A 15,860-nucleotide genomic window follows, 5' to 3' on the forward strand; every position below is an offset into this window, starting at 1 on the left:
CATCACATCCCTGGCCACTTTTCCCACCCCTCCAATTGCCCATCTATCTCCCCACGAGCTTTGAATCAACCAATGGTTTTTGCCAGTCATCTCATCCTACCATACCCGATAATTACAACAGCGTGTCTCGCTGGGTCTCCCTCAGATTTCATAGCAGGTCCTTCATAAATTTTCTGAAACAATTTATACTTACTTTAGAAGTAAATAACATGAAATAATAATAATACAAATAATAATTACTGATTATAAAACGAAATGGATTAAATTGTCCACATCTTACATCTTTTAGAGCCAAAAGTTCCTTAGTAATGTCAGTAACTGCTGCTACAGGATGACGAGCAACACGTTGAAGAAGTTTTGTCCTCTCATGTCCTTTTATCTTTAGATAATCTTTTGTCTTCAAACTGTCTTTAGGCTGAAACAACTAAGAATAATTTAAAAAAATGATATACTTATAACATTAAAAAAAAAGATATGCACATATTAGTAATTTATATTTAATGCCACTGAAACAGGTAACACTTCCCTCTCCTGCCAACATAAGGCTAATCGGCTTCAGATTGCAACGAGTTTTCTTTCAACCAGTCGAAAGCCTTGTTGACAGTAGAGATATAACATCCAGTGTCTGGATCTGTTTTTTCTCTTGGAGGATCTTCGCAAAGGCAGTCTATAAGCATTTGTGGAGACAAAATTTTCAATTTTTCATGTTGAAAACGTGGATGTCGTTTTCTCACACTCTCAAGCACCACAATGGCTGCCATGGCCCAACATGCCTCTAAAAGATCAGATGAAAATTTGATTAGTAGTTAATATATTTTGCAAAATATGTAAACCAGCCTAAATGCGTTCTAAAATATCTTACGACAAGACCCTTGATTTCTCACTGGATTCAACACTTGTTCCGCTCCCTTCTTCTCTCTCCAATCAACCCTTGGTAGGTAACGGGGTGGGATTGTAATGGGTGGAAGCTGATTAATAACAGAAAATAATGTAATCAAATCAATGTGAAAAAAACTCGTATGTCCACAATGAAAGGGAAAAAAGATTGTCGGCACTTCCAACGCCCGTAGTCACCATTGTCAAGCAAAGACAAGAGATACAGTTCCTTGTTCCATTTTTCAAAAAAAAATAAAAGAATGTAAATATGTAATCCCTCAAAAATTTTAAAAAATTTTCTTCTTTAAAACAATCTGGGCCTCTTAAATTTACTCCATTGTCATAACCCAAATCAAAAGTTAGCTGCTTTGAACAATTTAAAACGAACCCAGTTTTTTCAAACCTAAAAGAAAGAAACCTAAAGTTAACTGCTTTGAATAATTTAAAACAAACCCAGTTTTTCAAATCCTAAAAGAAAGAAACCATCCATTTGGATTTTGATTCCAAGAAATTAATAAAACAAAGAAAACTAAGTTGGAAGTTGGCTGCATTTGAACAGAATGTTCTTGAAGCTTCTTATAAAATAAAAGGGTTGAGCTAGGTGAATACATAGATTCTTTTTTTTTTTTTGCTTTAAATATAATATATATTGCTCAAAACTAAAAGTGTAGGTTTTACGCTTACCGGTTCTACGGATGAAACTAGCTCAGCTCCAGCATCCATTTTTTATGATTTATAGGGTTCCGAAGATCTGTGAATGAGGATTTGGGTGTTATTGTTCTTTTTAGTTGAGCTTACCCATAAAGTAATGTGTTAAAGTTATTATTAAAAAACAATCGTCATTTTTGCACATAGGTCAGTTTATGGAAAATTATACCTGCCTTGGGTAGAACTTGGTAGGGTTGGATTTTTTTTTAGCTTCTTTTTGTTTGGAAAATGGTTTTCCTCTACTGAACCTACAAATTCCTATATTTCAGGAATTCCTATATTTCAGGAAATGCTAAAGGATAGGTGCGAACTAAGAGAAACGTTATTTATATGAATAAGTTTCTATTCCAAAGTAAATGATGTCAATGTGGGATCTGGAACTGGAATTTTATCCCTGCAGCTTTGTGCAAAAGCAGGGGCTGCACATATTGATGCTCTATGTGTTTCATTTTTCCTTTTTCCTTCTATTTCTGTTTTATGTGTTGTTAACTATCTTTCTTGCCAACATAATTCTTAACACTCCTGGTGTCCATACCTTGTTTGCCGGTTGATATGGCTAAACAAATTGTCTAATCAAATGGCTTGTCTGATGGTGAGTTTATATGTGGCTTCTTGTATTGCTTCACCATTTCAGCTTACTCTTTAACCAAGGGTTATTTGATTGGTGTAGTTGTTAACTTTTGAGCTTCCTGTTTCAAAAGTTGTATCAGAGAGGAGGGGCTACTTTTTGTTGTTCGAGAATATGCTGAATACAAAGTTATATGCCCGAGATAAATGGCTTATAAGTTGTTTGCGATCATTGATACTATAAATGTCTGTATTCGAAATGTTTCCGTGGTTGCTGTAATTGGAAATATCTTGACGTTCCTTGATGATTCATTTAGGTATATGCTGTGTAAAAATGATTCAACCTGGAATACGTGGATGCATATACTGGTGTGAAATTCAACATACTATATGCTAGACATGGAACATTTAAGGGCCTTTATGTGTTAAGTATGGCTTGGATTTAGTCATTGTCAACTGACCATATGAGGGAAGGTTTGCCTTCTATAGTTTTGTCTTATATCTTGGTGTTCTTGAGTATCTTGACCTTTCCTACCTCCACTTGGCTAGCATATTAAGCCTTTTTTTTTTTTTGGTCGTAGGCACATATATATACTGGCAGCTACATACTATGATGGTTAAAATCTCTAAACGTGATTGTTACTTCCTCTGTTGCATGCTATGATTTGGACGAGGTGGGTTATATTGGACGCTTAGATTCCATCTATAAATGTTAATTGATTGAGTCTTTATAACTCAATCCTCGTGACGACTTCTCTTGAGCAATTTTATTCTTCCGTTTTGATGTGGTTAAGTTGCCGTTTAAATTTACTTCTACTAATATTGTTTTGCTCCTGAAAGCCAAATTTTGTTGGTTTCTTATATGCTACATTCTTGTCATTCATTTTTCTTATTCCTTGACATGTGTCAGGTCAATGATCGATGGGGTTGTGCTACCAGATAAAGCTTCTCTTTACTTTACTGCAATTGAGGATGCAGAGTACAAAGTTTGATGTGAGCACAGTAGACTATTGCTAGATTAATATATTATTTCTTTGTATTCATGTTCATATATTTATATATATGTGGTTATGGGATTTCAATCAGTTTTTCTACTGTGGTTCATTGCAATTTGATTTTTGTATTCTTATGATCATCTTTTCTCCAGTGTAAATCACTTGCTACAGTTTGGAATAATGTTTATAGCTTTAACAAGAGTTGCATCAAAAAAGCAAGCTATCTATGATGGAACCTCTCGTTGACACAGTTGATCAGCACCAAACGTTTGTGTACGTATATATCATTGTGCATCTATGTATACATGCTCGCTGGAAATCCTTTCAAAGTAATATATATGTTTTTGGAATTTTATCTGCATTTGCTTTTCTGTATCCACACAATGGATATCTCCAAAATGGCTCCTGCCACAGTAACTCGTAAGCTTGTTGCACAACGTGATGATGATTGGCCATTGGGTTGACTGTATAAAGCATATTAAGTAATTTAGGGTGAAACGTACGTAGAAGCAGTGATACTTGTTGCATGCACGTAAAAGGAAAATTTTTGAATAAATAAAAAAGGCATTGTTATGTATTGAAACCCAAAGTATTAGGAGGGTTTGCCAGCTCCATCTTTAAAGAAAAAAAAAAAAAAAAACCCAAAAAAGTAAAAGCCTGCAACCCTATAAAAAAATCAATAATTGACTTTATAAATAATATTACTAGTGTACTTCCATTTGGTTTTGTTTGTTTTATTTAATTTAATAAATTTTTTAAAAAACAATTTTCGTTAATTGCTAGTGGACTTTCATTTGGTTTTATTTGTTTGATCAGATACATACTCTAGCAATTTTAAATATAAAAAAATAATTTATTTTATACTATATTTCATTTTTAATGTTAAAAATTTTAAAATATAATAAATAATTTAGAATATTAAAAAAAATTAGATCTTTAAAAATATAATTTTAAAATAGGATTAAATGTTCAATTTAATAGATTTAACATTAAGGTATTGTTTCAATTAAATATATCATCTTTAAGTTAGTTAATTCAATATATAACTTTGTAACAGTTAGAGGATGCACGCATCATTAAATTTAATAACAATTAGGTTTAGCTATTAAAATTTTCTTCTAATCTCTTTAATTAGGAAAAAACGTTAAATTCTAAATTTGACATTTAAACTTTGGGTTTATATTTAATGTATAAATTTTATATATTATCATAAAATTTAATAATATCACTTTATTAATGAGTAAAATTAAAAAAAATATTAATTTTTTTGTATATTATTTTAAGGGTTAATGTTTATTTAATAATAAGATAATATCATCTAATTTACTAATAATATATAAAATTTATATTTTATATATTTTATATTTTATATACTGATAATATATCAAATATAAATTATTAAATTTTAAAATATCAAAAAAATATAATTTATTATAGTGTATATCGAGATATTCAAGGATTAAGCTATCAGCTCAAATTCAAAGATTTATCTAAATTTTAAAAGAATATAAACAAAAATAAAAATAAAAAATCATTAAATGAATTTGAACAAAATTTTTAAGTTTATTTAAATTTAGGAGAGGAACTTGAAAAAAAAATTTAAAGCTTGGGAGAGATCCAATTTGGCTCAAGTAATATATATAACTAAATTATTATAATTATAAATATAAAATTTTGTTTAATATTTTATTTTTAAAAAATATTTTTATTAAAAAATTAGAATAATTAATGGATGAGTTTTGGATATTATTTTTTAATACGGGTCAGTCTTGAAAAAAAAATTTAGGTTTGAAAGCCGGCACAAACATATAAATTAATAAAATATGTATATTTTTTCTTTGATATTTTATTGGGCCCATCAAAATCACAATAAAAACCCTATAACTGCCCTTTATTTCGCCTATCAAAATCATAATAAAAACCCTATGACTGCCCCTTATTTCCTTGTGGTCTCTTTCAGCTATCTGTTCTCCGCCTTTTTTGCTCTACACCCTATTTTTTAGAATCCCAATTGCGCTGATCATGTCTTCGACATATTCCTATTCCTCTCCACCGTCGGTTGTGGAAGATCAACCACCATATGAGGAGAAACAGAAATTAGAAAGTGAAAATAATAAAGATGGAGAGGGAAAGGCTTTTGATTTTAATGATGAGACGTCGTGGAGGTTGTTTGGTGATTACGGTGACAACGATGATGACGATCCAGTGGATGAGGATGGCTCCGACAATGAACGTGAGATTACTGATGAAGAGATTCGGCGATATAAGGTTGCTTTCGAAGCCAGCGATGTAAGCCATCATACTTGCGTTTTTCTCTCTATTGATTTTTTGCTTTTATGCTAACTATTTTCCTTTTTTAAATTTTAGGGTTTTGATGTTCCATCCTTCCCTGGCGTTTCTTGTTGCTGTATACTTACACCCATTACCTTGAGTGCTTATTCTCGCGAAAACCTTAAGCCGTTTTGTGTTGCTGCCATGGATCACTATAATTATAAAATGGTTAGCTTGATTAGGATGTTTATATCTTTATTTTTCACCATCATCAATTGCCTTTAACAAAAACAAAATAAAAATATTACCGTTTTCTTTCAGAAAACAGAGTATCAGTTTCTGAGGTTGGAAAAAGCAAATGTGCAGGGTGCCCGGGGTCTTCTTTACTATTTAACTTTTGTGGGAAGGAATCCTGAAACTAACACTACTCAGGTCTTTGAAGCTCGCGTTTTAAGGGGGATTCCTAAAAACATAGGAGATGATCCAACGGAGGTCTACTTTTGTAGGGAAAAGGCTCCTCCTGCCACAACAGGTAACATCAATTTTGCTCTCCTTTTTCCATACTTATAATTTGGTTTTAGGAATTTGATCTTGTTTTGTCGCTGCTATTTGATTATTATTATGAAGGATGGGTCTTTGTTCATTGTTCTTGAGGAACAGCGTTTCCTTTCAAACTACGTCCAATTGATTATGAAGGATGGGTCTTTGTTCATTGTTCTTAAACTCTGCTAGTAGGAATATCATGGTTTCCTTTCAAATTATGTTTTCGATCTTGTCATTGGTTTTGGTTAAATTTATCAAAATTTGTGACATTGTTTTCCCATTAGTATGAATGGATGCATATAGTTGCTTGCTATCTAGTTGAGAATTGCTTTTGCTATTTGATTTTATGCATGATTATAATGGAGGCATAGTATGTGTGCATGAGGGCTTTTGGATGTCTCGAACTAGCTCTGGTATGCATAAGGTTTTCGACGTCGCCGTGCTAGAAAAAAAGTGGTGAGATAAATGGAAGGATTGGGACTTATGGGTACTTTTTGGCGGTACAACAGAGATCACTAAACTTGAGGTGCTGTCCTTTGTTCACATATAATTAAAATTGATTTTAATGGTTGTCTACTTGTGTTGTTGTAGATGTTTGAAGATTTTATGCGGGCAATTCAGTTGGTGGGTAAGAAGATCAGCATAGGAAGTTGAGCATGACTTGAATCGAAGTATTATTGTTTGTTAATGGTTCTTAGTTTATAATTTGAACCTCTTTCTAGAATATTTGTGTTAAGTAATCTAAACTCATCTAAAACTTTTGATTATTGACTATAACAGTAGTGCTGCTTCTATGTTTAATAATTTAGTTATTATCCTAAATCCTAATTTCTTGTACTCAGCTTTAGGTAAAGAGTGTAAATTCTATTTTTTTGTCTTGTCTCAATGTTTATGGCTTATTTTCTCCCAACGGCTCTCGACAAAGCTTTTATATGCCAATAATTTAATCGTTTGGTTGCTGTGGTTGCTACCAATTCATTTGCAAACTGCAGTGGTTATCAGCCTTAAATGATATATCATCCCAACATATATAACTAGGTCAATTGTTATCTTTTTAAAAACCCATCGTTATTCTTCTCTTCCACCAAAACAAAAAATACCAATTGCCGTTTAATTTTCAATTTGATTAACCTACTGAGACAAACGAAAGTGCAAGGTTAATGTTCCTAAATTGTTCCGAAAAGGATATGTTTCTTGGACTCTTAATAAGAGCAAGATTTTTAGCAATCATGGTTCATGAATTGGTTTGATCTCTGGGAATGGTACCATTAGTAATGCTTTCAAAGATGTAAATTTATGCAAAGCATGTTACTATTTTTTTTTTTTTTTGGTGCGAAAGCTTGTTACTATTATTATTACTGCAAAAGTCGCCAAACCTTTTTTTTTTTTTTTGTTTTCTTTCTGACCCGCTAGCCTTCCTTCTTCACCTCGTTTTGTCTGAGGGAATCTCCCGCCATTATTGAGTTGTTACTTCTTATTAGGCAGCTCGTAATTGGCGCTTTTTCATCAAATTAATAAAGCTTTTACTTTTACATGCAACAAGTACACAGCAATTGCGCTTCTGCCCAGACAATATGAATCAACGTTGAAATAAAGCGTACATGAAGCAGAACCATTTGGAGGAATGAACAGCAAAACGAATTGGGCAAAAAGGAAATTTACTTTTTTCTCCTTTCAGTTGCAGCGAATTCAAAACTGGTCCTTAATTTTACGTGTACGCGGCAGGCAGGGACTGCTTGAAGCGCTCTGCTCTTTCTTTGCATGTTTTACCTATAGGCTATATAGGACATGAGTGGCTGACAAATCCCGCTGTCAAAGTAGTACACGTACCGGTAGCTTTATTTGCTTTCCCAGGTAACGATGATTTTGATTTTTGATACAAGACTCATTATTTTCTGTCATAAACGTGCATCTTCAACGCTTTAAATAAGAAAGATAGGAGTTATAAGCTTGGTTTTCTTCTAATGATTTTGACGTGAGTTTCTAACGAAAGACACCCCTCATCCACAGCATAATAGAGCAAAACAAGAAGTTCACATCGTTTGATTTCAAGCCAAACAACTAGGTTCGGCAAATCAACCCGAACCCGTCGGGTTTCGACCCGACTATTTTAGGGTCGGGTTTTTTTTTCAAAAATCGGGCTTCGGGTCGGGTCGGATTTATTTTTTAAGATGTCGGATTCGGGTCGAGGTCGGGTTTGTATGAAATCCGATCCTACCCGACCCGTAATATTTACCAAAATACCCTTACTATATATATATAATTTTTTTTAGGGTTTCTGAATTCTAATTTTTTTTAGCCGCTCTCTGCCTCTTTCTCGTCGTCGTCTCCCCCATCCATTCTGTTTTGCATTTCTGCTTCCATCTGCCAGGCTGCTTCACACAAGTGCTGTCGAGCGCTTAAGCTCCGCTTGTGGTCACTCGTTCGTCGTTCCTCGCTTGTTCCAATTCTAGTACAAAGCTTCAGATCCGATTCTACACTACATACAAGATTCCATTTCAACCCTCACTAGCTCTTCGCTTGGTTCTACAAGGAGCATGCCCAGCCCGAGGGGGCTATTACGCTCACCACGCCTTTGCATCACCACCTGAGCTTTGCTACCGCTTCGCCTAGCTCTTACGACTACTGCTGTAAGGTAATTGATTTTTATTCGAGTTGGGAAGATCAACAAACAAGGGACTCATTTTCACCCTACTGCTGTAAGGTAATTGAATTCTTATAGATATCGGAGTCTCTGATTTATCATTTTTGTTGCAAATGATTAGCATTTATTAATAACATCTATCACACAGCCGAAAATGTTACTGACAAGCATGTTATCATTGTAAACTATTTCCTCTGGATTATGATATTCGGCTATCCCTAGAAACTAATATTATTTGGTTGATTTAAGATCAATTGTAGATATAGTTACAATCCGAAGTTTACTTTTTTTTTCTTTAGTTTTGGACCCATCTTACATGATCATTAATGATGCAATTATAATGGTTTCGTAATCTTTAATTATATAGCATTTTGGTAATTTACCTTGGATTAGCATAACTCTTTTTTTCTGTCTTCCTGTCTCCATTTTGGGAATTAAGATGATATTAATTGATTGTATTATGTATGGTAATGCTTTCAATATCCCATCCAGGCAGCTTGGTTTTAAAATATACCTGAGTTATAAATATTCTGGTCTTTCGCAGTATGTCATGCATATTTACAACCAGTAAGTTTGGACGGCATGTATTATCACATGATTATATGTGCTAACTGTTGCAAGTGGCTATTTCTGTGTGTTTTGTCATATTACACTGCGAAACTGAGAGTACCTACTTTTTATCTGATCGTTGGGCTTGGTTATGCTATCAACGTGCCATTGTACCCTATGTTGGATTATTTCTTAACTGTAGTGATTTTTTTGAATTTTTTTTACGTTTTGATTCATGAGTCTAGATAGTGTTTATAGTTGGATTATGATTATGATTTTCTGAAGGCATTTTTGTTTAATTTAGCCTTGTCTTGAGTTTTTAATTTGATTAATTTTCATGATTTGTAGATTGCTGCATCTTTGCTGGTTGCATTTCAGCATGGTTAAAAGTTTGGAGATCGGTCTATTTATTATGTTTTCATGACTGTTGTCTGCAAAATTTCCTATATCTTGGCCCTACATTATAAGTTGTCTCTCATAGTGCTTTGATTTAGCATCTACTTGAATTGATTTCATGTGTTGGAATCTGTCTTTTAGTACTAGGTTAACCCTACAATATAATCTGAATGGAAGGTATATGTTTAGTGGTTAATAGTTGGTAAAAATTGCAGGGTTCTATTTTAGTTTGTTATTGGTGATCATGTTCATGCTTGCAAATAAATATATCTTTTGACTTGTTGGTAAAGTGGGCGTATTCTAATGATCTTTGAATTATGAGGAAGTAAAGGTAGTTTCATCTCTTATATTATATAGTTTGCTGTTGCTGTTTTGTGGATATGTAGCGTTGACATTTAATGAATCAATTATAGGTTTGAGTGCTAATGACATTGTATGAATTACAGTTATGCTGCTTTGTCAGTATCAGTATTCTTCATTTTGCTGTGAATTTTGTTGAATTCTGAACTGAATATTTTTCGTACCATTCTTTATAATTTCGATGTTATTCTTTTGCGATGTGATTTGCTATGTTATTCTTTTGCTATGTTAATCTCTTACTTTTTTTTTTGAAGGAATGAACTTGTCTAATTTTTTTGATACTTAGATTCTAAGTTTGGTTTTCAATTGTTTCGGTAGAATTATTTGTTAATAAACCTTTTTATTTTCGTTTTATATAGTTAATCTATTTAGTTGCTTTATTTGTTAATATAAAAAATAATAACTCTATTTTTTTTTGAATGAAGGTAAAATGTCTAATTTGGGAGATAATTCGTGTTCCCCAACACCTCTTACTTCTACCTCACATCAATCACCAATTCAGCAAACTCCAATTCCAACATCTGATGAAAATACAACTCTTTCATTAAGTGTGACGAATCATGGTGCTGAAGTTGATGATAGTGGGTATAACTCAAGTAAGCTAAAATCAGAAGTATGGAAACATTTTAAAAAAGAGAAAATCAATAATGAATGGAAGGCAATATGCAATTATTGTAAGAAAAACTTGGTGGTGCTTCAAAAAATGGGACAAGTCATTTACGTGAGCATTCAGACAGGTGCAGCAAGCGATTTCAAATGGATATTCGTCAACAAGTGCTGGTAGCAAATCAAAGGAAGGCAGATGGAAAAGTAACACTAAAAAACCTTTTCTTTGATCAAAATGTCACAAGGAGGGAGCTTGCCAACATGATAATCATGCACGAATATCTTTTATCAATGGTTGATCATGTGCAATTCAGAAAGTATTCTTACAGTTTCCAACCTTTGTTTGCTATGCCTTCTCGAAATACTATAAATAGTGATATTTTAAAGATTTTCAAAGAGGAAAAGGCAAAAATAATATCCAAGTTGAAAGCTAATGAAGGGAGAATTGCTATCACAACTGATATGTGGACTGCTGATCACCAAAAAAGAGGATACATGGCTGTCACTGCTCATTACATTGATAATCAATGGAACTTACAAAAATGCATCATCAGGTATATTTTAGTAAATTGTCTTATTTTGATAATGTTTATTTTTTATTAAGTAATTATTATTATTGAATTAATTATTAAATTAGTGTAAATAATTGATTGTTTAATTAGGTTTGAATATGTGCCAACTCCACATACAAAAGAGGTCATTACTTCAAGTTTGATGAAATGTTTCCTAGATTGGAATATTGATAGAAAACTTTCATCTATTACAGTGGATAATTGTAGTATGAATGATGGTGTCATTGAGTTGTTAATTGATAGAATTGGTTGTGATGCATTTTTGCTTAATGGAGCTTTTTTTCATATGTGTTGTTGTGCACACATCTTGCATTTGATTGTGAAAGATGGATTGAGTATGATTGGAGATGGAATTGAAAGAATTCGTGATAGTGTCCTTTTTTGGGGTGCTACACCAAAGAGGTAGAAAAAATTTGAAGAGGCATCGCGTCAATTGCGCATTCCAACTTTAAAAAGGTTGTGTGTTGATGTCAAAACATGATGGAACTCTACTTATTTGATGCTTCGAACAGCTTTATTTTATAAAGATGTTTTTTCTCGTTGTGTGCAATTACATGGTGATCATTTGTACAAACATTTACCAACTGAAAATGATTGGATCATTGCAACCGAGATTTGTGAAAAGTTGAAATTGTTTTATGATATCACTGAAGGGTTTTCTAGCACAAAATATGCTACTGTAAATCTTTATTTTCCTAATCTTTGCAAAATCAGATTGGCATTGAATGAATGGATTATGCATACCGATAGAATTATTTCATGTATGGCTGTGAGCATGTTAGGCAAATTTGAAAAATATTGGAATGATGTGCATGGTATAATGGGTGTTGCTACAATTTTAGATCCAAGGTACAAAACAGAGTTGTTGGAGTATTACTTTGAAAAGATTTATGGAGAAAATGCTGAATTTGAAATTGAAAGGATTGTGCAAATATGTCGGGATTTGGTTAAGGAGTATGAGGAAAATTTGGCTTTGAAAAAGGAAGAAGGACCTTCTAGTTCAAGCTTTTCATTCTTAGATGGTGTTGGTGTTACTGAATTGGAAAATTTGGGAGACTATGATGATTTTGTTTCAAGGAAAAAAAAGAAAAAATCAAAAGTAAAATCAGAGTTAGATCGTTACTTGGATGAAGAAGTCATACCAAGAAAAGAAGATTTTGATATATTGAATTGGTGGAAACTAACTGGGCCTCAATTTTCGACCTTACAACTTATTGTTAGAGATATATATGCCATACCAGTTTCTACTGTTGCTTCAGAGTCTACTTTTAGTACTGGAGGGAGGTTGGTGAGTGCACAACGTAATAGACTTCATCCATCAACTATAGAAGCTTTAACATGTTGTCAAAGTTGGTTATGGGCTAAAAAAGAAGGTACAATAATTCATATTATGTAATTTTATTTTTTATTTTAGCATATTGTTAGTTATTATATTTTGTTGTTATATATTATTTGTTAATGTTTTATTATTTCATTTGTAGGGTCAATTTCATTAGAAGAAAATTCTTTTTACGAGGATGTTGATGATAGTGAGATTGAGGAAAAGATAACTAGTGTGGTAAATAATATTATCTTTTTTAACTAATTCATTTTTTATATTATTATTTTTAAATATATTATTTTATGATATTTATTTATTCATCTTATTTTTTATTTTATAGGACTAGTGTGGTTAAAGGAGAATGATGATATGAAGCTTAGTGATGAGGAAATGATTTGTTGTGATCTTGGAAGATTTTCACCATGTTGGATGAAAGAATGTTCAAATAATTTAACTTTTTATTGTGGTAGTTTAAGCTTTTAATGTTTATCTTGTATTATGTACTATATTTAAATTTTAGTAATTAACTTATGCTTGTTTGATATTTAAATTTTAGTTTATTATGTTTTATATATTTCATAATTCCATCATTTATTGTGAGAATTTGTTAGTTTTGATTTACTATGTTTTATGTATTTTATAATTCTATTATTTATGGTAAGAATTTATGAGATTTTTATTAAATAAAAAAAGTTGTATGTACTAAGTTTGAATTTGTGAGTGATTATGTTAAATTTGTTCATGTTTGTAATATATTTAGATTATGATTTATTACATTTGCAATAATTTTGAATAGGTAGTAAATTAAATTAGGGTCGGGTCGGGTAAAATTCGGGTAAATAGTATTTAAGTGGGTCGGAGTCGGGTTTTTCAGCTACAACATCCGAGCGGGGGCGGGTCGGGTATCGGGTAGAAGCATTAAAGCATCGGGTCGGAGGCGGGGAAAGTGAAAAACCGCCCCGCCCCGATGCCATCCCTACAAACAACAATGTTTTTAAGCAAAATATCACCTTTTTTTCTTTTGTTTTCCTTTCTAAATTTGTTGTTGCAGGAGCTAAACTTGGTTTGTAGTTGCAGAGGGCTCATCATCAAATACTGGATGTTCAAAATTATAATCCCACTACAAGTCTCCAAAATGCCAAATTTAGTTACACCGGATCGAGAAGCTGTTGTTGAGCAATCGAGCTACGAAGAGGTGGAAGCCTCCTCGACCTTCAGAGAAGAAAAGTAGACCAATTCAACCCCTCATTGCCTTAGCTAGAATTCTACACATACCACAACTCAAAAGTCCAAACAAACAGACCATGAACTTTAACTGAATAGAGATTTAAAAGCTCAGATGTAGGCCATAGAGAAAGAATTAAAAATGAAACTAGCAATATTTGAGGATGAGCTCAAGTTTTTAGAAATCTCACCCTTTATGGAAGAGATTGACAAAGTCATGCTTCTTAAGAGATTTAAAATGAGACATATGATGATAATTCTTACCCTTTTGATTGTTTAAAACTTTATAGAACTAACATGATGATACAAGAGATAGACGAGGCTTTAATGTGCAAGGGACTAACTACTACTTTGAAAGGCACAGCTCGATCTTGGTATAGTATTCTGGAGCCAAGGTCGAACACTACTTTCAAAGAGCTGAGCCACTCATTCCTGTCTCAATTCGTGAGTCACTGAAGAGTTAAGAAAATGCCCTAAGCCTGATGTCAATTCATCAAGGGCGAAATGAAACATTAAAAAGCTATGTCACACATTTTAATGTAAAAACTTTATAGGTCAAAAACCTAGAATAGACTGCAGCTATTGCTGCATTGATCAGTGGATTTAAAGATAAAAAGTACCATTTAAAGTTGACAATGTCGTTGGAGCCACCCAAAACTCTAGTCGATGTCTTGCTAATAACAGAGAAATATATCAACGTTAAAGCTATAATGAAAACAAACTGAGGTGAAAGAGGTTCATCCTCCTTTTTTCGACAGCTAAAGTGAGAGAGGCTTATCCCTCTCCTCGATAATAAAAAGGCAAAGAGTTCTACAATCTTCCCCTAAGAGGGAAATAATACAAGACTAAAAGCTCCAGTAGAGAAAAAAGCTACACTGTACTAAATACCTCTAGAGTGAGGATTTTAACGCAAATAAAAAAAAATTCTAACATCAGATGACCTAAGCCACTAAGACAGAATACAAGGTGGGATCCAACCAAAAGATGCACCTTCTATTGGGACATCGACCATAATACAAAAAACTATACCGACTTGAAAAATGAGATTGAAGCTCAAATTAGGTGAGGTCAGCTAAAAAAGTTAGTCGAATAGAAAAGATAAAACCAATTTAGAAAAGATTACAGAAATGATCATAAAATGCCTACCCAGGGCATAGAAAGAAGGCCAGATCAAGGAAGAAGGGATGCCTAAAGAGAAAAGCTAAATTAAAAAATTGGTCAAGTTGACAATAGTAGGCTAATCATCAGGGTGATTAACGTGATAATGGGAGGTAGCTCTACCTCAACAAAAAGAAAGTTCAACCCGAACTTAGTAATGATAGTAGGCATCTCAGTTAAGAAATAAAGAAAAAAAAATTGAAGAGACGAGTTGATTTCATTCAGCTTGAACGATTTGGAGATCCAACACCCACATGATGATGCCACAATAATCACAGCCTTAGTCTACAACTATGAAAGTTATGTACTATGGCTATTTTAAGAAAATGAAGATTGGTAGATCAATTAAAGTTGATCACCATAACATTAGTGGGGTTTGAAAATGAATAGGTGCCAGTAAGAATAACCATCAAGCTCTCAATTTTTTTAAGAGTAGAGTCGAAGATAATCATCTTGGTTATGGAGTTTATGGTAGTAAATATCCCATCTACCTATAGCATAATATTAGACTGACCTAATCAGTCTGTTATAGGGCTCATAGGCTCAACTCCCTACTTAAAAGTGAAATTCTCAACACCTGCAGGGATTGAAAAAGTTTTAAAAGACCAATCTATAGTACGATAATATTATGTTACAACAATAAAAGGTAAGACTAGGAAACAAACAAGAAACTTGGCCAATGCCAAGTTAGAAGACAAAGAAGAACCGATACAAAAAGCTAACAAAGAGTAAAAAATCAACAATAAGAGCACAAAATGTAAGTCCAATCTAAAAGAAGTGCATTCGTAAGCCATTCTAAGCTTTTAAGCTTTGTAAGAGTTTATTTTGTTCTATTAAATTTTTTGAGGCAACAGTAGAAGTGACCAAGCTTTTAAGTCGACATAAAAAATTAATGTTACTTAGACCAAGCTAACACATCGACCAAAACACAACATTAAATGAAGAATACACTTCACTTCTACTAATACATTCAATAAATTATTCAATATACTAATCATCACACCCGGACCTATTTTGGCAGAAAATGATCTTGACCTAATGGAACAAAAAGAGATAATCGATAAAAAATC

At 32.8% G+C, this 15,860-nt stretch overlaps 2 protein-coding genes and 1 pseudogene across 2 annotated transcripts; 2 read left to right on the forward strand and 1 right to left on the reverse strand.

Moving 5' to 3' along the window:
• Nucleotides 1-86: 86 nt before the first annotated feature.
• LOC111300864 (uncharacterized) lies at nt 87-1,599 on the reverse strand. The gene is made up of 6 exons (XM_089748078.1): nt 1,561-1,599; nt 1,016-1,105; nt 863-968; nt 603-775; nt 281-415; nt 87-173 (listed from the first exon to the last, which is right to left on the reverse strand). The coding sequence occupies exons 1-6, from the start codon at nt 1,597-1,599 to the stop codon at nt 87-89; spliced, it is 630 nt and encodes a 209-aa protein (XP_089604204.1).
• A 34-nt stretch (nt 1,600-1,633) lies between these two features.
• LOC111300866 (protein arginine N-methyltransferase 1.1-like) lies at nt 1,634-3,766 on the forward strand (annotated as a pseudogene).
• A 1,296-nt stretch (nt 3,767-5,062) lies between these two features.
• LOC111300358 (uncharacterized) lies at nt 5,063-6,846 on the forward strand. The gene is made up of 4 exons (XM_089746811.1): nt 5,063-5,435; nt 5,514-5,645; nt 5,739-5,949; nt 6,552-6,846. Exons 1-4 carry the CDS (start codon nt 5,169-5,171, stop codon nt 6,557-6,559), a joined length of 618 nt encoding a protein of 205 aa, XP_089602937.1. The 5' UTR covers nt 5,063-5,168; the 3' UTR covers nt 6,560-6,846.
• Nucleotides 6,847-15,860: the final 9,014 nt, after the last annotated feature.

This window comes from Durio zibethinus, chromosome 18 (genome assembly GCF_047325235.1).
Source record: "Durio zibethinus cultivar Kanyao isolate XHJ-2024 chromosome 18, ASM4732523v1, whole genome shotgun sequence".
NCBI lineage: Eukaryota > Viridiplantae > Streptophyta > Magnoliopsida > Malvales > Malvaceae > Durio > Durio zibethinus.